Genomic DNA, 23,867 nt, shown 5'->3' with positions numbered 1-23,867 from the left:
AAAGATTCAAGGAAAGAGACATTTCCCACAAGATGAACTAGGGATAAATACACTGAAAAATAGCACGTGTTTTCTTAAAGTCTGCATACTCTGATCAAATCAGACACTCTATATTTGAATAATAAGTTTTCTGCCACACCTCGTTACATAAACACTATATATTACACTGCTTATTTATACTTACATTAGAAATAGAATTGTTTGCTCTGATTTCATTACGCTTGATCTTTTCAGCTTTCTTCTCCTCTTCAGGGAAGGTATCTTGCCATAATGAAACACGCAGACGTTTATCCAGTGACACAATGTGCCCTTCTGTTGTAAACATGAATCTATTTCCTGATTTGTGCACAGGATTTTCTTCATCGAACAACTAGCAGGAAAGATTGTATGGATCATTAATATAACCTCAAGCTTGGAACAGCGTATTTGACAATAAGACTGCACTAACAGATTCATCCAGATTCCTCTACAGCAAGGTACATACATGCTCACAAAAACAAAATACATACTTCCAAAATGTAAAAATATGTTGACCAACAGGGTTGCTAGCACACCACAAACATTTCATATTCTTCTATCTGCCAATATGACACATATATACACACACAATAACAATAAAAACTACAGCAGTGATCATCAATTGCTGTCATTTGTTTTTAACAGTTGTAGTGGGCAAGACTGCTTAATACACGAGAATCTAAACTGACCACTAGGTGAAAGATAAACGTACCAAATACAAGTATTTACATGTCTCGCTAAGAAAAAAACTCTCCATCCGATCTTCTTTGGACTTCTCTATGACATGGTGCAGGGTAGCATAGCCACATCTGAAAGGCACATTAAATTTTTATTGGACATCACTTCCTTAGCCGCAATCCCCCAATAAGATGCCACAAGGGCCTAATAAACTGATATTTGTTTTGAGCAGAGCACTACTACTATTAGGCTGAGCTGTCTGTCAGTTCTGTCTGAGTATGCAATATCAAACAAGAGAACCAAATGCAAGCAACCTCATTTATTAGTTGTTGTAAATTTTCCAGGCTGTACTGCTGTGGTCTTGGTATTGTAGGACCTGACATTTCACCAGCTACTGGGACTGGCATCCTCAGAGGTATAACACATAAAGATGGAGTACTCTCTCTGTCAAGGTGAGAAGAAAAATGGTAGGCAGGTAATTTATATCTACTCAGAAAGGTGGGGTAGGGCTGAGTCATTATCTTGTAGGAGTTCCCAAGGATGTGACATGCTAATGGAGGAGCTTTCCTGAGGAGGTTCTTTTGCATATGGATTGACTGTTGAAATTCTAATCTTATCTGTAGTGCTATTGTAAAATGTAGAGCATTCTGTGTTTTCCAGGACAGGAAACCATGCCCTATTTATTTTTAAATTCTCTTCTTTCCTATTGAAATTGTGTTTATATTTATGAATTTCAATGACATAGAGAGTACTCCATCTTTCTCTATTATACCTCTGAGGATGCCAATCACAGCTGCTGGCGAAACATCAGGTCCTATAATGCCAAGACCATGGCCATACAGCCCAGGAAATCTACAACAGCTAATGAACTCTGGCTGTGAAAGCCTTTGACAACGATTTCATTTATCATGGTACTGTTTTTTGTGTTTTTTTAATGAGGAGGTACCCTTCCAATTGCCTTTTTCTCCTGGCTGCTTGAGAAATTCTTCAATTTCAAGAAAGAGAAAAGTAGATAAAAATTGTTCATATTCCCATTAGATAAAGTATTCTTTAAAATTCATTCAGAAGTAGACACATCTGCTTAATGATTAATATGACACAATTCAAAGTAATAAAACTTATTTCACAAGTAACTGAAAAGAAAACATTTGCCATAAATTCAACATCTCTGCCTTCTCCAATAACTAAACCTATTACCCATGTGAAAGGAAGAGCTTGAAAACTAACTTTGCCTTTGTGTATTTCTCTAGGCTCTGAAGAATATCCATTCCTACGTGAAGATAAAAAGGATTCTTTGTGGCCTGAATAAAAAGAGAAAATAAATTTAAGGGCAACGAGCAATATCTTTTTTTTAAGAGCAGAAAACACAAAACAATAAAAGCAAAAAACTTCACTCAGGTCTGCAAAAGGCAACTTCTTAAGGAGTCTACATACTTTTTAAATACCAAGAATTTTGTTAAATCTTAACAATATAAATCATATTTAACCGTAATAAGAAAATTCACACATAAAAATAATTCAAAGATAAAACACAACAACATCAATACTGAGCATAGCACAGCATTTTACAAAAGTGGCTTGTTATGTAAATAGTGAAAAAATGTTATTACTTTACAAAAGAAATACATCAATATATACTTTTAGAGGGAAGCGAACAATATTTTAGAAATACGATAACAAACTATGATATTGTTGATTAGAGAAGTATGGTTCAAATGTTTTTAAGTGACTAGATAAGCTAAGTCTCCACACTTATTCTTCAACACGACTAACGCTAATCTAAAAAACAACCAACCGTATTCTTTTTAAAAGACTTTGCTTCCCTGGCATCAGTCGAATGACTTTCTACAATCCAGGTTACTTTTTCTAAAAACAGCTCAAGGACCTTTAAATCCATATTCTTCTTCAAAAACAAATGGCCTTTATCAGGCAGATTGAAGCCCTTGCCTATTCACAGCCTTTGAGAGATTTCCAGTTTCCATTGTTTGTGGCCCAGATACACATCTTTAATTTCAAAAACTGGAACTTGCTCAGTATACATGTGCAGATCCATAGTAACCCCTTACTTGGTATTTTGCGGCTGCTGCCACTGCCAACAAAGTGTGCTCCTGGCTGGCATTATGAAAAGCATGGGACCACAGCACTGGTTAGTTCTCTTGCCCTTTCCTTAGTGTTTCCACTCCCCCCTGAAGAACACTGTAGTGGGGGTACAACAAATTCACATGAATGTGATCAATAGCCAATCATGCTCTCTTCAGCTGTCAAAAATAGAGGTGAGCCAGTTATCAGATCTGTTCGGATCCACTCACTGTACTCCGGCAGGTTCTCAGTGAGTTCTAGGCTTGCAGGTACACACCAAGATGTTTGGAGAGGAAGCCTGGAAGCCAACTCTGAGCTGATCCCCCCTCTCAATCAGCTGAGACTCTCCTGTCCCCTCCCAACTTTCTGCAGCCCCCCCCCTCAGCTGACAGAGCCACTGACTTCTGAATCCCCCCCCCAGCTTCACTCGACATCCCAATTTTGTAGGAACCCAGAGAAAAGCTGGGGGGGGGGGACAGAAACCAACTCAGCTGACCATTGGCTTCTGTTTTCCCTCCTCCCCCCAAAAAGCCTTCTGGCTGTTCCACACAAGGAACAGAGACTGCAAGTCATTTCCTATTCATGACAGACAGTCCATTTTGTTAAATCCGCCCAAGAGTGTTACTGAAAATGAACCAACAAGTATTCAACATAGGAGAGTTCCTACTTTCATAGGAAAGTTCCTGAAGCAATGCAACTGTCAGATTGGGAAAAGCTTCATTTTTTTAATATTAACCCTAATTCAACAAATGTTAAGAAAATAATATGTGGGGATATAGTTTATGAGCTGGTTCTTTTTTTCCCTCCTTCTTAAAACACATTTGTCCTGTGTTTTGTATGCCAAAAAGAACTACAAAGCATTCATTTAAGTAGCTTGATCAAGTAACTTTTTTCCTATCAATATTTATTCAGTAACAAGTCCCAGTTTGCTTATTGGGACTTCCTTTCACACAAGTATCCATAGGAATGCAGCCTTAAGAAAAGTTCCATCCAAGGTCATGCTTGCTAAGCTAACTCTGAAGCTCTCTAAATTTTTAATATCACCTCCAATTAGCTTTAGGGACTGTTCATAAAAATCTGTCAAACTTTAACGCACTTTATTTCATCCCCTTTCACACTTTGCCTGACTTCCACCCACATTATCATCCTTCTCCTTTTTGTAACAGCTCCCAGGTACGATATTCTATGGACAACCACTTGACAAACATACACCACTTGACAAAGATAAAAAAGGGGGGAAAGGATTCTCTCAGTGTCAGCGGTTAATCATTACTTAGCCACCATTACAAGTTCTTACCTTTAACTACCTGGGATTGAGCTCCATTTGATTCAGTGTAATTTATTTTGATGAGAACATGTGCATAATCCAACAACAAAACTGGTAGCAAGAAAAAAAAACTGTGCTCTCCAACAACTGCCCCATGTACAAGACGGAGGGGAATTTTTTTTTTGTCTGAAATGTTATGCTGAACTATGGTGGTCTTCAGAGTATCCTAGGGCCAGCATAACTGCAGAGGCAAGCCCTGGGGCCTCTTGCCACATTAAAAATGTGCCTTCAAGCAGGTGAGAGCACTTGGGGACCCTGAATACAACCAAGACACTTTTCTGGGGTTAATGCAACAATATGTATGAAAGTGACCTTCAAAATTAGAGTTGTGCATTCCTAAGCTTGAGTATGTTGGTGCCACTGTGTTGCTTTAATTTGGCTGGCAAATATGAAATCTTGTGTTTTTAAAATCAAGTTTTTTCAAGAGACTCTATGAAGCTCAATGACAAATTCCCCACTAACACGGCAGGGAAGAATGACATACCAACAAGCTAGAACCAGCCAATATTCCACTATGAGCTTTTGCTGAAACAAAAGTTTTAAATTAAATGGATAGCAGACCGAAGTAAAGCTACTGCTTCTACAAACATATTTTCTGTGATGCCTAAATTACAGGCTAACTTGTCCTTAAAGTCCCTACCAATCTTGTTTATTATCAAGTTTTAACAGCAACAGAATACAAGTAGTATCTTAAATAGTCTTCAAATGTTTTGTATAGAAATTGTTAGATGTGGAGAGATTTTTCCTCACTTTTTACAAATCCCAAATTCTTCTGACTGGCTGGCCTGCACAGCCCCAATGTGGGACTGCACAGAAGACCAAAGATCAATCTTTTTCCCCCGTTGAAGAGCCTATACATTAGATCCAGAGTAAACTGGCAATTTTTGCCAGTTCTGCCAATTCCCCCTTTCTACTGCAGACTCCTCTAATGTCACTCCTCAGGACTCCTCTAATGCTGCTCAGGATCCCTTATCCCAAAAGCAGCATTTCAACAAGTTCACTCAGCTGCAGTGAGGAGGAGACAAGAAAGCTCCACTCCACTTACAGAAAAGTTAGTCTGCATCCGCGTTTGTGGAACATCTGGCTAAGGTTTATGGTTTCTCATGTAGTGCTAAAGGCCTGCTTGACTGTAAAGAGAGTAACAGCTTGTTTATCTAGATCCCAGAAAAAGGAGAAAGCACTCAGAGAGCAAAGAGAAAGCACTCAGAACACAATTGAACCAACAGTCCCATTAAACATTTCTGAAGACAGCACTTAAGGATTTTTTGCCAGGGATTACAGGTCTCAAAGAACAGTGAATTTATGGGAAAGCAGTTGTCTGATTTACCACACCCCAAGCCATAAGGTTTGTGGAAATTATATCTATGCTGTGGTTGCCATGGATTCAAATTGCTTATCACAGGCATGATAAACTACAACCCAAAAGGACAATGTCAGTCAGCCCTTAGATACACAATGATGTATTTTGTACTACCCAAAAGCTTAAGGACAAAATTTCGGATTTCCTTCCTAGCAAGAGATAGTCCATTAAGCATATTTGTGTAAAATATGGCTAGATCACATCCAGGAGTGGTTTAAGAGAAAATTTAAATACCTGATAAAGAAGGTAAGTAGATTCCACTAACTCTGGCCTTAGTGGATAAAAAAGGACATCTGGTGCCTGTAACTGCCAGTTGTACCTCTCTGGAAGAGCTCCATACCGTTTCCATATGGCGTAATAAAATGCATGGAGGCAAATAGCATCTTCCACATCACCTATTAAAACCTGAAGAGAAGCAACAACGGCAAAATCATACACATAAAAGAACAGCTTAAAAAAACCCCAACACACATAAAAGAACAGCTCCATACAGATAAAGAAAACCAATTTTAACAACTGTGGGGACAGCAGCTTTTCCTGCACAAGAATGCTACTGTATGGGTGTACATACGAATACTAAATCACATCTCTCTACAAGCCCTCCCATAGCAAAACATCCCCTGTGGAGGAAACACCGTGATCTGATGAAATGCAAAAAAGCTAGCCACTTCCATACGAAAGATTATCTTCCTGCTACTGTGGCCACCCAGCCATGTAACACCCCTGCAATTTCAAGAAATGCTTAGCAGCTGCCTGGCAACTTCTCCATGCTCCGAGAATCGACAGTGACTTGCTTCTCTACCCTATTCCTCCAACAGAAGTGGAGATGAATCATACCACCATAACAAGTAGTTTAACTCGCACTGTATTTACTTCCTGGTTTATTCAAGTGATGGGCATGCAGGTCTTCTGACAGATGTCAGTTTTGCAGTAAAAACCAACAAGATACCTTTCTGATTGGGGAAGTAGAATTTCTTACAAAACACCTTAAAAGTTCAATGTTTTCTGCACTTTCCACCATACTGACAATACCTGAAGTCCAGGGAAAAAAGCCTGAAGAGAATCAATCCAGGTGTTCATCAACTGCCCACTGAACATGTTTACGTTAACATAGAGAGGTGGGTCCCCTTCGCCCTCATTACAGGCTTCTCTTCTAAAAAAAGAACAAGGCTATATTCATAATTTGCACTAGGGCAGGGGAAAGGTGGCTTAGGTCTCATGCAGCATCTTTGCTGACAGAAGGATTTCCAACAAAGGAGGGAAATTTTTTCACTCCCCCCCCCCACCGGCTGCAGCCTAAAATACCCCCAAATCCCGTGCTGCCAAAATGTTTTGCCCAGTGAAACAGCTTTCTGAGAGAATATTTTGGGCCACAGCAGGAGGGAGAGGATAAAACAGGAAAGGCAGTTATGCTCCACTGACAGAAATCCTTCCACAAGCAGAGAACCTCTGAAAGAACCATGCCAAATCTTCACCCATAGAACTAAATATCAATCATCAAACATTGTTTGCTCTTACAAACAGCACCTGTAACAGACTTAAAAACTGCTTTTGTGTTTTCTTAGGGGGGGTGCGCACGCGCACATGCGTGCCTAGAAGCCATGGTGACTTCTGGGGACCCCTACTGGGACTTGGATGTTTTCAGACAGGTGGCTTGAGTAACCTGCTTCTGTGTCCCAGCCCCAGTGTTCTTTGGAGGTCTTCCTTGCAAGTACTTGCCAGGGTCAGCCCTGCTTAGCTTCCAACATCTGATTAGATTGGGCTTGCCTGGGCTATCCAGGTCAGGGCAAAGCTGCTTTTGTTTTGAAAAGATACCAAAACATGGTTACAATTTCCCAAACCAAGCAGAGGGTGGATAAAACAAGCATTATATTCATACACCTATACAAGGTTTGGTGAAGGCATCAAAGTAATATGGGAGTCTTGAATAAAAAATATATATGTGCTAATTTATTAAACAACAAATGCTCATTCACAGCTTCTAGAAGAAATGCCTAGAGCAGAGAACCTTTTAGAGACCGAGTGCCCAAACTGCGACCCAAAACCCGCTTATTTATCGCAAAGTGCCAACACGGCAATTTAACCTGAATACTGAGGTTTTACTTTAGAAAAAACAACTCACACATTGACTTAAGATGATCCAAACAAAGTAAGGAAAGCAATCCCAAATGCTTTCATTTACTTAAAATTATTTGGCAGAGAATTCGACACTTTAATTATGGTCTGGGCCTGGCTGGGGCGATGGCACGCGTGCCCACTGAGAGGGCTCTGAGTGCCACCTCTGGCACCCATGCCATAGGTTCGCCACCACTGGCCTAGAGACAGATGCAGAGCAAGATGCAAAACCAGAATAAATGAAATTATGTTACAAGAGGAAGTCTCAGAATCCATTCCACATAGCTAGGCTTGTGCTTAAATACACATAAAAAAGCTGCACATACCCTCGCCTTAAGTAGTTCTGAATACTCCGATAAGCAGCACTGAACATCTCTAGATCTTCCTTTTCTCCAAAGAGGATGTATGACTTTAAAAGATATTCATAGAAGGAGTCTAATCCTGCTCCCAAGCCACTCTGCTTACCAACCCAATGGCCAGTTTGAATATTCACAACATTGCCTTTGAAGTAAAACACATGTAAGGACATTTCATTGCATTATTATCCAAGGCAAGCAATGCATATTACACACATTGTATCACAATTAACTGACAATTCTCAAGACAGAGTGAAAATTTCAAAAAGTCACAAGAAAACTAAATGGGTTGGACCCAGCAATACTTTTCTGATAACAGAGGGTGGGGGTTACTTTCCCCCCCCACACACACACACACTCTCCCCTATCCCACAGCTGCAGTATTTGTGGCGGTGGGACTTAGATTTTAATCACTGATGATAACTTTATTTCTGGTTTTAAATTCTGAAACTGCACGACAACAAATGTTACAGAATAAATGCTACAAGAAAAAACTGTTTGGTGACATCTTCATAGAAGCCTTACTATAGTCATAATTTACTACATTAAAAAAACTATTACTGTGAAAAGATGAAATTCAGCTATAGTATTTTTTTTTGTAGCTAGCATAAATGAGATGGATTGATGCAATAAAAAAGCCACAACCATCAGTTTTGCAAGTTCTGAGCAAGGCTGTTAGCAACAGGACGTTTCGGAGGTCATTAATTCACAGGATCACCATAAGTCAGAAGCGAATTGATGGCATTAAACACTCACAGTTAGCACAAATACCACACTGGCTGATGATTTAAAGTATTTTTGTTCCAATAACTTTAATGCTTTAAAAGTATTTCACCAAATATTTCTAAATAGGTCAAAAGGACAACCCTATGTTCAATATAATGTTTATAAACCAGCCAAAGATAGCACCTTCCCAAGAATGTATAAGGCTTCACCACCACTCATGGGACTCCATTCACAGAACAGAGTAATTCCTTCTTCATGACCCCGTCATGATCTGTGCAGGACTGGGAGCAAGGCCTAGTGCGGCCTGGCTGTAGAAAGCTGACAGCCTACAAACCGCATAATGCTTAGAGAGGGTTATAGCCAATCAGAGTGCAGAGATTCTGTGCGGGGAGTCTGTCTTAAGCTGTTAACTGTGGAAAACGGGGTTCTTTCGTCTCTCTCTGCGGCCTGGTCTGGGGGAGAGAAAGATCCCTCACTGCTGTCATCTCTCTGCGGCCTGGTCTCACTGAGGGGACAGGCTGGTCTGGATTCCTCACTGGGACAGAGTGAGAACAGGTAGTGTAGCCTGGTATAAAAGGCAGGCTGTGGGCCTGGAAGTAGTAACAGTTAAGGAGTAATCGGTAGCTGTGTTAGCTTTGTGTTTATTTTGCCTTTTCAACACTGTTATGTATGTTAAAGCACCCTGTCTTGTCTTTCCCCTGCCCAGTACTGTAATAATAAACCCTTTTTGTTCAATTGTTTCTCTGCTTGGTCATCACGCTTATGTTTCTCGGCTACAAAGGGGAAATTTGAAGGGGCTTGGAGAGGGTACCCTGGGCCTTCTCAAGGGACCTAAGTCCAGGGTGGCGGCGGCAGAAGGTGGCAACCTGCTGGGGTCATGACACACACACCCAGCTTCCTACAGAAGAGACTTTCAGGCTATGTGGAACAGAGGGCTGCAATTGGAGGAGACACAAACCCACCCAAAAATGCATTCCACTTTTGCAAGGACGGTATGGATCCAACTTTATGCTCTTTTTAAATTACTGTATCAACAGATTTGACATGCAAAAAACAGTGTAAACTGTCACATCTGTAAATATATTTCTTTCCTCTGCTTTGTTTTTAGAGAAAGGAGTGGCACATAAGAAAATACCTATCCTATGTAGTTAGCTTACAACTCTGTCTTGTAAAAATACTGCATATGGGGTTCAGGGAAATCCCCTTGCTTGGAACAAGTTGTTCTCACAGAGTATTACTATCCTGGTGGCAGTTTAATGTTTTTGTATTTAAAACACTTCTATGCTGCCTTTCTACCCAAACAGGGTCCCCAAGACAGACCAATTCTTAATTTAACAGAGGCTTTAAGATAAAGAATGAGCATGGTGACACATTCAAAACCTGTTAGCTTATTGCATCACACACAGCTGCTGGGGATTGTAGGAATTTCACAGACAAAACGCCGAAGAGGGCTACTATGAGCCTCTTATGCTGGAAGAGCAGTGTGTGCCAATTTCACCTTATTCACTGTGCAGCCCCCCCATGCCTGGTAACATTTTATCTACACCACCATGATCACCCTCCTCACTTTTCAGAAGTCTCGAGATAGCAGGGGGGAGACAAGAAATATCTGCAACCACGAGTGCCACTGTGCTCACAGATCATAGGATCCAATCAACAGGATTTAAAGAGATTTTTTGCCACACTGTAAATATAAATTAAAAATTTGTATTCTCTTTCCAAGGGAGAGAAATATAAACTAAAAGTTCCTGCAAGAACACTAATTAGGTTAATTGGGTTTGTTGCTCTTAGAACAGACGTTGTAGTATTTATGAGGATTACCATGTAATATTTTCTGATTTACAATACAGCTGTTTATGCAAGTGTAAATGTATGTTTTTGTTACACTCTTAATAGTTAAGACACATGTTCCTGATGATGAATTAGTGACAGCCTTTAATGGAAGAGCTCTGGAGACAGATTAAATACCTAACAATCCAGTGTCATTGCTCCTTAGATTCCAGAGTGCTTTCACAGCTCGACGGGCTACCCATTCAAAAGTAGAATCACCAAGAAGCCGGCTAAGAATTCCAAATTCCACCAACAAAGAGCCAGCTCCCGCAGTGCAAGTCTCGTTATTGCTGTCAGAAGGAACTCCTGTTCTTAAATTTACCTGAAAAGGGAAGAGTTTTATATGCTCCTTTCTTCAGTTGTACACAGTTACACTCCTACCCTTTGTGTCCCTCAAAGTCACTATTTCACCTCCTCATAATCATTGTATGCAATTGTTACAAGGTGACTCAAATGTTTCAGTGCTCTGTTCTGAAATTGCATCATATTCCACAGGGAAAGAGTGTTGTAAATATCTAGCTAGAGGGCCAGTTAAGACATGAGAAGCCATGTTCATAGAACAGCCCTGTGAACACAGCACCACTGACACGCTAGCAGATAACCCAGCCTGTCCATTATTACAGAAACCATTTCTAAAGGTGATCCTTGCTGGCACAGTAGCATATTTTTCAGCTGCTACGGTTGCATGACAAAGAGGAAGTTGTGTACGTAACCAAGAATGAGCCAGGTCAGCGCTTCATTGAACTGGGGGATATTCTACACTAATCTCTCAAAACACACTCATATACTTAGATAATTTATGTAATACTTAAATCCACAGGTGAAATATGCAATGGTGCAGAAAATGATCAGCATAAGAATATCTCAGATATAAGCTGGCCTTCACAACACACCTACCCGAGGATAAGGAATTCCAGTTTTGGTGTTCTCAAAAGCAGGTAAAAGCCTTACTGCTAGGTCATGTGCCATATGTAACAGCTCATTATCATAGCCTTTTATAGTCATATCACCAAAAGGCTGTTTGGCATCTGTTATTATGATGTGTGCTGAAAGTAAACTTCCCAAAACCCTAGGAGAGAAGAGATTGAAAGAAATATAAAATTTGCTGCTTTTGTCTCCAGATGGCATGTGTTTTCATATTAGTGAAATAAAAACTCAAATGTTAACACTAACATTATAATGGGTTAGCCCAAAAAAATGGATCAAAGTATTTCCCAGAAAAACCTGATTCCCTAAAAAGTGCAAAATCTAACCTGGGATATTCATTTTACCTTACATTTAGTGAATAATTTTTAAAATATATACCATGTTAATTTTGTGCCCCAACAGCAACAAACACACTAATTATTTCAACTTAATTATTTTGCTGAGGTCACATGGGAACATAAGTTTCGCTATCATTCCAAATAGCATTACTTGCAGTACATGTTGGTTCCATAGCAGGTTGAAAAAAGCCCCAGGTTTGCAGAAAAATCTGAAACCTTTTTTAAAAAACGCATTGGGCGATTTAAACCCCAAAATGATAGAAGCTGTGCCTGTAGCTTTAAGAAATTAATGCCTTCAGTGGCCATCGCTAGACAACCACAACACAACCTGCACAGATGGATCTGTATCAGTCTTCCACCTTGTGTTTCTGTCAGTAAAAGGCGGACAGAGGGGGTAGAGACCTTTCCAAGGCTGTTTTGGCCTTTGTGGGAGGAATCACTGAGGCCAGGTCTGCCATCTGCGGGTCAGCACTGAGCCTCTACTAGGAAGTTTCAACTAGTGCAAAACCCAATAGCAAGATCAAGGACTGGGATAAAACTACAAGGAACATGCCTCAATAGTCCTGAAAGAGCTGTAGATAGATTATTAATTGTTTCTAGAGACAATTTAGCATGCTACTCTGGCACCAGGTACTTCCTTTACAAAGACTTTTGGCTGATTTTGGGTTTTTCCCCTCCCAGTCTGCTTTAATTACTGCTTATTTGCCTGTTGCTCCAGGTCGGATCCAGTCAGCTTTTTCCTGCTCAATTCGCCTTGTTACCATAGCCACAAACCCACATGACTTTTGTCTATGCAGGACCTATTATCTTCAGCACAACATTTTTAAGTGGTGAAAAGGGGACCTCTCATTTCTTTCCTGAAACTGTGGCTGGATCCAAACATGTCTCCAGTCGCTTTACAGAATCTTGTAACAATAAATGAACAGTAAAAGCAAACAACTGATTGTGCCTTTATGTGCTTTATCTTTAAACAGTGGAAGTAACCTTGAGAAACACTCGCAAGAAGCTTTTAGTATCGATTTTTTAACAGGTAGTAGGGCTTCTATGTGGTACTATTGTTTTTGACTCAACAATCTGCTTGGGCTACAGGTGTTAGTTTCAAATGTTCTATTTTCTGTAAACTTCTGTAAATCACTGTTTACTGGTAGTATGTTACTTTCAGAAATCTTCATGCTTGCATTACATCTTTTTTTCCTTAATTTCTTTAAAACTACTAAACATTCTAAATCTATGTGTAGAGAATGGGGAAAGAACACATATTCCCGTAGTGGACTTTTCAACTAAAAAGGCTCAAAGCAGTTACAAGTCACGCAACACACATTTCTTGTTTTTAAACATTGGGGAAGCATTTGCTCCTTGAGTACATTGGAACTTTTCCACTAACATAAATGACACCTGAACAAATTAATTAGTACTTCTAGTTATAGCATAAGATAAAAATACTAACCAGGATTGAGAAAAATCGCATTCACGCTAAGAGTTTCTGTACATAGGAATAGTCATTTCCCAAAGCAGCCGCACCCACTGTATTACAGGTCACCTCAGAAGGTTCTCCCGACGAATCTGAGAAACACCTTTTGAGGAATGGAGTGCAAAAGAGGCTGCTGAAAGAAATTATAGACTGCTGCATGCTTCACTTAGACTGGAAGTGCGTTCAGTGAGCTGTCTCAGCGTCCACCAACCTCTTCTTTGGCTTCCCATGGAAGTAAAGATATTTTAATTTGACATGCATTTGACACTGCAGGACTGAACTTGAAACTACATTTTAATTCCCTGCTAGGATTAGTTTAAAATGAAGTCTGTGTCCTGTGCACTGTATTTAATATTAGTTTTACTGCTGTTTTATTACATTAATGACATCAGTCACACCATGTTGTTTAAACAACAAGCATTCTTTTCCAGTTTCTTTAAGGTGCAGAATTATTGCTCAGTACACTTTCCCTGATGCTGGGAAAGATTGAAGGTCAAAGAAGACGGGGACGGCAAAGGATGAGATGGTTAGACAGTGTCATAGATGCAACAAACATGAAATTGAGCAAACTTCAGAGGACGGCGGAAGACCGGAAGGCCTGGCGTGATCTGGTCCATGGGGTCGCGAAGAGCCGGACTCGACTGTGCGACTGAACAACAACAACACTTGTTAGATTTTTAGTAGAACCTACCTGATTGTTGCTTCAAAGACCTGCACAGTTGAATCTGTGTCAAACGAAACTGTTTCTATCACTAATTTCACAGCTTTTCGGAACTCTGAAGAATTTCCCATCACCTTTGAGAAAGAAAATGAGTATCAAATGAAAGTCAAGATTTCAGACTACAAAATTTGTTAATTACATATCAAGCCACTAATACAGAATATAACAAGTATACAATTATTTCTATTTTTGTACTTTCTAAAAGCCCACCTCTTTTTAAAATGCCAAGCTATTGCGGCAAAAAGCATTGAAAGAGCCTAGGGCTGACTTCCGGTTGATGGCGGCACGCTAGGCAGACGCATCTCCCGGACCTCCCAGGGATGGGGGCGGTGCACGGCGGGAAGGAGGGGGAGTGCTGGCCCGTTACCCCCCCCCCCAGGGAGCCTGACGGAAGGCTCCTAGCCAGGGGACTTTCAAGGAGTTGCCTCTTCGCCTGCGTGTTGTGGGTGAATTGAGGCGCTCCTCCGTCCCAATGGTCCCTTCTGTGCAGTGCCCGAATGGGATCTAGTGACGCTGACCGGGGCAAGCGTAGGAGATCGAGCGGGCGAAACGAAGCAAAGTGGGTTGGAAGACAAGATATGAACGTGAGTCGGACTGAGCGAAACGACGGTTAAAGAGAAATGAAAGCTCCCTACCCCATGTTGAGAAACGGAAAGTGAGGCAGGCGGGGGAGGGGCGTCTCCTAACCGCATGAACTTTTGAGCTAATCGGGGGGGGGGGAATAGAAGAGAAAGCATGTGCAACTGTTAGGAAATACTCACCAAGGCGAGTTCAGGCGTTTGAGCGCATATTCAGAGACTTTCAACATATTTTTCAAAGTAAACAATCGAGAAAGATGGCAGGGAAGAGGACGGCGAAAGAGAAACTTTTGAAATCGAAACTAACGAAGAGCCCCAAACCGGAAGGAACCAACGAGCTGGCAAAGACTTTGGCAGAATCTATGCGCCCTCTACTGGACCAGATGAGTAACCTCAAGGAACAGATGTCGAAAATGACTCAGTGCATCACCACACAGCAAACACAGATAACTGAGACACTTAAAATGATGAATGAAACGGATGAAAAGATGAAAGAAGTGCACACCACTGCACAAAAGATGAAAAAGAAAGTTCAAAAGCTGGAAAAGAAGCAAGTTTCTACGGAAGATCAACTGTTACAATTACAATTGGAAAAGGCTAATATGATTCTTCGCTTCCAGGGCTTGCCAGAGACAAAGGTAGAGCATCTGAAGGAACTAATGAGTGAAATATTGTCCCCAGTGACAGATATGAAGGCGGAACTCCTGTTAAACGAAATGGATGTGGCCTATAGGTCATAATCAGGATATATAAAGAAAAATAATTTGCCTAGGGAAATTGTGGTAAGATTCTCAAGAGGCATGTGAGGGATACAATCATGAAAGCAGTATCTGGAGCACCCCTGAAAGTGGGGGAGAATACCATCAGAACGTTGAAAGACATTCCATTTGCGATAAGACAAAGAAGAAAGAAATATAAAGAATTAATTCTTTTTCTACAGACAAATGCAATTGGATATAGATGGTTAACTCCAGAAGACGTAACCTTCAAAATCAAGGATAAAAAAGAAAAGATTGTCCAAAAAGCACGGGAATTTTTAAGAGTCCAGTTGGGAGGGCCAGGGAAAGGAGGAGAAAAAGGAGAGGACAGTAAGTCCAATGGCGAGCTGGACTCGGAATCTTCCTGGGAGGACTCTCTTTCAGAGAAAGGGGCGGCAGCCCCTTGAAGTCCTTATAAGCTTCGGAAGAGATTAGCCAAGGAGAAGTAAAGGCTGAAGGACTCAGAATTGTGCCTTTAAAAAATGTTGAAGTGAGATGCTTTGGGGTGTTTCTGTTTGACAGTTAAATTTTAAACTTAAGACTTGAAAAAGTCAATGCTAAATTTGACTCAGTTGATAGTAAGATTAACAGGATTAAGACTAAATGTATGGTTAAGGCGGTGGGATGATCTCCTCTCTTGGGTTTTTAGTCAGTAGTGGGTATCTTTCTTTATGCCATAAATGTAGTCCCCCTTCCCATTTTCTGTTGTAGTTTGTAGTGTTATAAAAAATGCAATAAAAAATCCCCTCCGGGGGCTTAAAAAATAAGAAAGAAAAAGCCTAGGGCTGGAATTATTTAAATGGAATAATTCTAAATATATGCACTATACAAGCCTGTCCAGTATTTAAAAAAACCAACTTCATTGAATACACATAGGTAACTACATCAAGACACCATCTACAAAAGATCTAGCTCTCTGTCCACAGTAGAAAAACATACTGAGAACAGTACTAACACTGACACAGGAGGAAAGTAGATGTTATAGGTATATACATGGAATGGCATTGGAGCATTTCACTAGAAACAGAATTATAACGTTCACAGTAATAAGAAATTGCAACATATAACATTCTAACTGGGCTCCAATATCAAACAATTTTAAGATGTACTCAAGTTTCCTTACCAGAACAATTTCACTAAAAAAAAAATCAAATACTTTCCTAAAGTAAGTAACTGTGATTGGCTTCATGATGTGCAAAAACATTTAATTTCTAGAACATCTCAACTGTGACTTCATCCTATATAGCTTATACCAATAGTCCTTCACTTATCTGTTACCCCAGACCCTGATACGCCCTTAAATCTCTCATTGCTTCCAAGTATCTCCAAAACCTGGCACTACCTGCCCCTCCCATCAATCCTGAAGAAAGAGAGCCCGACACTGCCTGAAATAAACAAAGAACTTGGGGGGATGCCTGCTCCTGGACACCCAGATTACATAAAAGAATTAGATGTTTCTGGTACCTACTGGTGACCAGCTTTGCAAATCGCATGCACAGAAAACATAAAAGAGAGGGGGAAGCAAGAATATCTAATTTAATACTTCTCCTTTCCTCAGATCGTTGGGACTTTATCCAAGATACCTCAACTTACAATTTACTCTCCTCTTAATAATAATAACTTCTGAAAATATTTAATATTTTTGTTCTTTCTGCCAGTAATTAAAAAACATTTTGAACTCACTGCTAGGGTATCCAATGCATCAATCAGAGTAAGCGAGTAGTTTCCCAGGACATCATTGATATTCAGATTAGAACTGAAATAAATTTGGTTAGATGTTAGAACTATATAGGTTTTTCTCCCTGATTAATCCAAATATATAATCCATAAATCATGTGGCCTGATCCTATGCCTATTTACCTGGAAATAAATTCCAATGAACTAGACAACTTTCCAGCTAAGTGAGCACTGATTGTACCCTTAGCCACATAACTAAAATCCAGTATTAATAAAATCAAGCCACTGTCTAGATGTGTTTTCAATTCAGCCACATGCAGTTACTTTCATACCAACAGATCTTAACTGCAACTTCCATGGACGTTACATGTATGTTCAGAAACCGGGTATAAGTGTCCTATATGAACCATGGACCTTGATTCTAGAAAAAGGACTTGTGGATACCATCTGAAATTTTGCTCACTCTAAACGCCTAATAGCTGCAATGCAAGCAACATACTCGGGGGGGGGGGGTGAGTACTGGACTTTGAGCTGGGAGAGTTATCCATGAGCTGACTGGGAAATGCTCAGCAGATGAATTCATCCCACACATCCCAGATGCATGAGATTAAAACCATTCCTTTTCATGAAAACCATTCCTTTTCATTCTATGGCAGCTCACGAGGAACATTTTCCTACTGATTACACTCAGGGTCAATCAACAATTACTTCTAACCATAGGCTACCTTCAGATGTCACAACAAACTGAAACTGGACACTAACACAGCTTGTTACACTTCCATCTTCTTCATGCACAAAGCTTGATCCAAAACCATTTGGCTTGATGAAGCTCTAGTTCATTATGACACTGCAGTTTATTTCCTGCAAACTAGGGTTCTAAATCTTGGTTTAAACCCAGTTTAAAAATTTGGTTTGTGGGGAGTAAATTAACTCCAACTTTATATGCTGCTTGCATTCCTGGCAAACTGGACCTTGATAAAATGAGGAAGCTCTGAATCAATCTCCATGCATGAAAGGAGAAGAAAGGGAAACACACAAGCATAGCAACAAGCCATTTTAATCTGCAATCTCAGTTCACTGTGCAGTATGAATACAACTACTACCTAACCACCTTTAATAAAAGTTTGTAAAGAGACAGATTGTTTCCCCCATATCCAAGCATATAGCATGCACCCTTAACATGGAATCCAAAGCAACCACAGATGCATACAGCCAGAGTTTAGCTTTCTGTTTTCACTGAGAAACTGTAACTGTGGCAGAGAGAAGTCACTATCCAGACTAAAAGGTTTTCTCCTTAGAAACAGGTTGTACCCCAACAAAAAGCAGTTCACTCTAGCAGTACTTGGCTCTGAATGCAAATCCTATGTTTTGATCCAGGACTCAGATTCCAGGAACACATTAAAAAAAAAAAGGACTCAGATTCCAGGACTCCTACAAACTGCACACAGGGAATCAGCACAATTTTTAACAGCCTAACTGGAAACATTCACACATTTGCTCAAGTCTGACATTTTTATACAGGAAGGAAGGCAATACCAATGCCAATTAAGCCACAAAAAGCTTCAGAGAATAAACAGTTCAAAACAAAACCGGTGGGCAAAGAACACAGAATCTGCTGTGCAGGAAAAGGATTTCTAAATGTTTACAACTGACATTCAATGCTTCAAAAATTTTGAAGTTTGTAAGTAGTCTACTTAAGAGTGAGAGGAAACATTAATTCTGCTGAAGTACCCCCCCCCCCCCCGACTGAATAACTATTAGAGATGGACACGAACTGGAAAAATGGAAGTTTGTGAAAGTCTGTGGTCCATGGAGAATCACGAACCTCCACGAACGTTCCTGCTTAACTAACCAGTTTGTGGTTCGTGATGTGGAGCAACTTCCAGGTCACCACTTCCGGGTCACCTCACCGCTTGGACGTCACTTGCTTGCAAAAGCCATTTAAAGTGTTTCCTTTAAATCGCTTTTGCTAGCCGTGCCACTGCGATGGCGAAACTAGCAAGTGAACTCAGAGTTCACTCGCCAAGTTGTGCTGCCACGGCTTGGAGAAGGAATTTAAAGAGACTGCCATCTCTTTAACCAGTGCACCCTCCCTGCTGTTAGGCTGAAATGGCTGTCAGCCATTTCACTGGTTGGTCTCATTTCCACCTGCTTGGAATTGAGGGGGGGGGGAGCAAAACTAACCGCTGAAATGGCTGCCAGCCATTTAAACACAACAGTGGGGTGGGTCTGCCTATCAGCTGCTAGGTTTAAATGGCTGTGCGCCATTAAACCCATCTGTTTTGCTCCCCCCACTTCGAAGTGGGGGGAAGCAAAACCGACTGCTGAAATGGCTGCCAGCCATTTTAACCCTTCCTGGGTGATGCCCCCCTTCTCCCGGCTGTGGCAAAGGAGGGTTCAAACTGGTCAGTTTGGGGCATTTTTTGTTTGGTTTAGTGTTCAGTTTCAGGACTGCCCTGAACCTCAAACTGGAAATTTTAGGTTCGTGCCCATCCCTAGACTATACCAATCAACTGCCTACTCCAATATTACTAGTTTGGACAAGCAGGAGTCTGTCTCCAGGATATCATGCAGATTTCCCTACTCTTTTACAAATGATCCTTCTAACTGATACAAGGGATTTAATCAAGCAAAGCAAAGCATGAAGGTCTAACTATTGGGCCTCTCTTACAACTGCAATCTCTCTTAGGAACAGGGCATAAGTAGAGTCTGATGGATGAGACGACTAGTCCATCTTGTCCAACATCCTGCTTCACACAGCAGCCAATCGGTTGTCTGGGAGAGCAAGCAGGGCATACAGGCCAAATCCCTCCCCTACTGCTGCCTCCCAGCATTGGTATTCAGACGTTTACTGCTTCTGTAGATGGAGGCTCGCCTCAGTCACACAGCTAGTAGCCACTGATGGACCATCAATCTGTCTAACCCTCTTTTAAACGTATCTATGCCCATGGCCATCACTACCCCACTGACAGTGAATTCCGCAGTTTAATTACTCACAGTTTAAAGAAGCATTTATTTTTGTCTGTCCTGAACCGATTCCTCCTGGTTCCCCCAAGTTCTAGTATTGTGGGACAGGGAGAAAAAAAGCTTTCTCTACCCACTTTCTCCATGTCATGCATAATGTTATAAACCTCTATCATGTCTCCCCTTAGCTGTAATTTTCTAGACTGAAAAGTCTCAGACTCTCCAGCCTTCTGTCATAAAAAGGTGATCCAAACCTATCATCATCTTGATTGTCCTCCTTTGTACTTTTTCCAGCTCCGCAACATCCATTTTGGAATGCAGCAGCCAGAACTGCATGCAGTATTTCAAATGAGGCATAACCACGGGTTTATACAAGGGCATTACAATACCTGTGGTTTTATTTTCAATCCCTTTCCTAAGAATTCCTAACATGGAAGTTGCCTTTTCAGAGCTGTCTGAGTTATTTGCAGGGAGTAAGTCTGGATGGACTAGAAACTTTTCAGGCCAGTTATCAATGATATTAATGCTCCCCTCTAAAGCAGACAGCATGCGGCCAGGGTCGTTTTAGTTTAACAGTAACACTGAATACTACATTAACTCAAGCTACATTACACCAGAAGATTATGGATGCATTCCTTGATCTGCAGGTATGTACTATCTAAACCAGAAAACACAACAGAGATAGTATGTTAGTACCTACAGAGTTATAGCAGCAGAAGCACAGAGGCAGAATCTATAAGTTGTTTCCAAAGCAGCTTATCACAGCCTTAATACCAGGTTTTATACCTGAGGGATTCAGCCACTGGAAACCCCTTCTGGGAAGAATGAAGCAACACTTATGCAATCAGCAAAACGTCTGACGATTTTTTAAGAATACAAAACAGCCTGGATGGCCCAAGCTAGCCCAACCTTGTCAGATCTCAGAAGCTAAGCAATGCCAGCCAGCTCTGGTTAGTACTTGGATGGGAGACCAACCAGGAAGTCCAGGGTTGCTACAAAGGCAGGCAATGGCAAACCACCACTGTTTGTCTCTTGCCTTGAAAACCCTATGGGGTAAGTCAGCTACAACTTCACAGAGCTTTTCATTACCACATAACATACAAGACAACACCAGTAGATACAACCAGGGCCGGAGACAGTGGTGGGGTGCGTGGGGCGGCGCCCCCTATCAAATCTGCAGCGCCCCCCCATCGCAACCTCCCCCTTCAATCCCAGATTTTGGTGCTGATGTGGCCCAGCCCATATGCTAATGCCTCACCTTGGCCCGCCCTCTCCGCACGGGCTCCTGCCAGCCCTTCTCCGCCTTGGAGCTGCCTGCCTAAAGCCGGAGTTCTGAGCCTCTCTCTGACCCCCCCTCCACCCCCCAGCTCCAAAAGGTCAAGCAAGATTAGAAACATGCAGGCTTAGAGAGGGGAAAGCGGACAGCAATAAAAGGGCATGGGTTTAAATAGGAGCATTCCGGGTGGGTTATTTACCCATAGGGAGTGCTCTGGGTTGAGCAAAGAGGCAGGTGAAGGAAAAGGTCTACCACATTCTTTGCACTTTGGAAAGATGACTGCACTTCAGACAGGCACTATATAATTGCGATGTATCTGTATGGTTAACTCTGGCCTCTGCATTTAATCGACGATTCCATGTAAAGCAGGGAATACATGCTGAATCATGAGGCAGCAGTTATTCTGGCTTCCTACTGATGTTTCTGCAACCCTGATCCTTCACCTTTGGTCACAAGACTGTGATCTGCCTAACATCACCACAAGCCTTTGGTTCTTGCTTCCCACCACATCACTCCCCTGAGTATCCTCTATTCTTACATCTGCCTCCACATCTTGCAGTCCACAGAATCCTTCAGTTCCTCCTCAGCTTTTTTCCTCACATCAGACCACATTCCCCAAACATGAAAGCAGCACACCCGCAGGGCCACATGTATGCACACACGTGCACACACCTGATGGGCTAGTGAATCAGACTAGGGCTGTAAAGAACCAGATTCAAATCTTCACCCTGAAGCTGGGGAGGGGGGGTTCCCCAGTCACTCACCCAGAACTATTTGACAGGGCTGTTGTAAGGATAAAATGTATGCTGCCTCCATCTCTTTGCAAGGAAGACCGGACAAATAAGTATACTACAAAGATGTGATAGATCATCATCATCACTACGACCACCACCTCCATGCCCACACACTTAATCGCGGAAAGGAGAGTTACTATAAATAGCCAAGAGATTAGAGCGGCAGACTAGGATCCCGAAGCCTCAGACTCGAAGCCCCATTCTGTCGTGGAAGCTCGTCAGATGACCTTAGATCAGTCACTCCTCTGCCCAAGTTAGGACCCCACAAGGATAAAACAGAGCCGGGGAGCACAATGTTAGAAGAACTCGGGGGGGGGGGGGGGGGGGGAGGAAAACAGGGTATAACCAAATGGGAGGACTGTGGCGGTGGCCACCTAAGGCCGCCCCTCCCACGCCCAGGCCCACTCACGGGTCGTCTCGGTCCGGCCCCCGCCCGCGGCAGTCGATGGGGTTGAGCTCGTCCTGAGGGAAGGCGTGCGCCATGTAGTTGTCATAGCCGAAGGCGAACATGCTCCTGGCGGCGTCGCGGAGCTGGCCGCGGAGCTGCAGAGGGAAGGCGCGGCTGTAGCGCTGCTCGTATTCGTCGTCTTCGCCGCCGTCGCCCCCTCCGCTCCAGACGAGGCTCCCATCCCTGTCCGCGGAGGAGCCGCCGCTACCACTGCCACCCCAGGCCCTGCCCAGAAAAGAGGCCCAGTGCGGAGCCGCCAAGCCGTCTGGGAAGCAGCGCCGGTTCGAAGCGGCTTCCTGGGCGGCGGCGGCGGGGCTGCAGACGAAGGCCCGCAGGCGCTGCTGGTAGAAGCCCACGCTGGGCCCGGCCAGCCAGAGGAGCGCGTGCCCGGCCAGCCGCAGCGCCAGCAGCGCCAACACCAGCGACCGCCATTGCATGGTCGGAGCAGTTGTCGTCAGTGCCTCCGCCGCGCGCCCCTTTCACGCGCATACTTTAAGCGGAAGCTTCGCTGGCGAGCAAGTCCGCGCGGGCAACTGGAGGAGGAGATGAGGCAGGGAGGAGGGACAGCCCGAGGAAATCTTCGGCCTCGTCTTGGCTCGATCTGCCCCCGCCCTCAGACTCAGCGGACTCCTCCTCCTCCTCCGCCGCCGCCGCCGCCGCCTTCTCCTGGGTCAGAACCGTGACGCGGCTTCTACAACGAGGCGGCGGGGCGAAGGGGAATGTTTGTGACACGTAACACAAGCCGGGCGCTTGGGATTGGTCTCCGCCTTCTACGCTTTCCATGGCTATAGGTCGGTCTCGGAAGGTTCTTACAAGGAACTGTTTGGAAGGGGATGACGCGAATCCTTTAAAGGCCTCTGCCTTTTGACAGGCGGAACTTGGTGGTGAGCTAGGGTGGCGTGGCAAGCTGCGATTTAATTCATGGGTAGCGCAGCCAATCAGGGAATAGTATTTGGGGATAATCCTTGAGGCCAAATTTAGGATGGTACTTGGGGACTTTTCAACGGGACGTACTAAAACTAAGGACAGCGATTGCCCATAGGGAATACATGAGTGCCCATAGAGAATAATGGAGAGTAGGCTTGCCCAGAGGGGATAGTGCAGTACATAATTGCAAATAGAGAATCCATGACTGCCGATAGGGAATAATGGAATGGTCGCTTGCCCATAGGGGATAATCGAGTACATAATTGCCAACAGAGAATCCATAATGCCAACAGACAATGCATGATTGCCCAGAGGGAATAATGGAGAGGACGCTTGCCCATAGGGGATAATGGAGTACATAATTGCCAACAGAGAATCCATGATTGCCAATCTCCCTTATAAATAAAAGCCAAATGATGGTGGCACTTCTCTAGAACATTCCACACGCTCCAAAATCAGTTCGCTCTCTGATCTGTCATTCAGAGGGTCTCCCTATCCA

At 42.6% G+C, this 23,867-nt stretch overlaps 1 protein-coding gene across 1 annotated transcript in view; it reads right to left on the bottom strand.

Annotated features, from left to right (window-relative positions):
* Window positions 1-22,975, bottom strand: part of EDEM1 (ER degradation enhancer, mannosidase alpha-like 1) — a 27,066-nt gene extending 4,091 nt beyond the window's left edge. Inside the window, exons 1-11 of the mRNA XM_015409580.1 lie at window positions 22,403-22,975; window positions 16,966-17,038; window positions 13,917-14,020; window positions 11,387-11,558; window positions 10,628-10,811; window positions 7,904-8,078; window positions 6,495-6,615; window positions 5,697-5,867; window positions 1,924-1,997; window positions 731-827; window positions 185-370 (exon numbers count right to left, since the gene is read on the bottom strand). Of these exons, the coding sequence (XP_015265066.1) occupies window positions 185-370; window positions 731-827; window positions 1,924-1,997; window positions 5,697-5,867; window positions 6,495-6,615; window positions 7,904-8,078; window positions 10,628-10,811; window positions 11,387-11,558; window positions 13,917-14,020; window positions 16,966-17,038; window positions 22,403-22,878 (1,833 nt within the window). The 5' untranslated portion in view covers window positions 22,879-22,975. The remainder of the gene's footprint in view (window positions 1-184; window positions 371-730; window positions 828-1,923; window positions 1,998-5,696; window positions 5,868-6,494; window positions 6,616-7,903; window positions 8,079-10,627; window positions 10,812-11,386; window positions 11,559-13,916; window positions 14,021-16,965; window positions 17,039-22,402) is intronic.
* Window positions 22,976-23,867: the final 892 nt, after the last annotated feature.

The sequence above is a fragment of the Gekko japonicus genome, unplaced genomic scaffold (assembly GCF_001447785.1).
Source record: "Gekko japonicus isolate JY-2015 unplaced genomic scaffold, Gekko_japonicus_V1.1 scaffold1960, whole genome shotgun sequence".
Classification (NCBI taxonomy): Eukaryota; Metazoa; Chordata; class Lepidosauria; order Squamata; family Gekkonidae; genus Gekko; species Gekko japonicus.
This window is presented reverse-complemented; position numbering and strand designations above follow the sequence as displayed.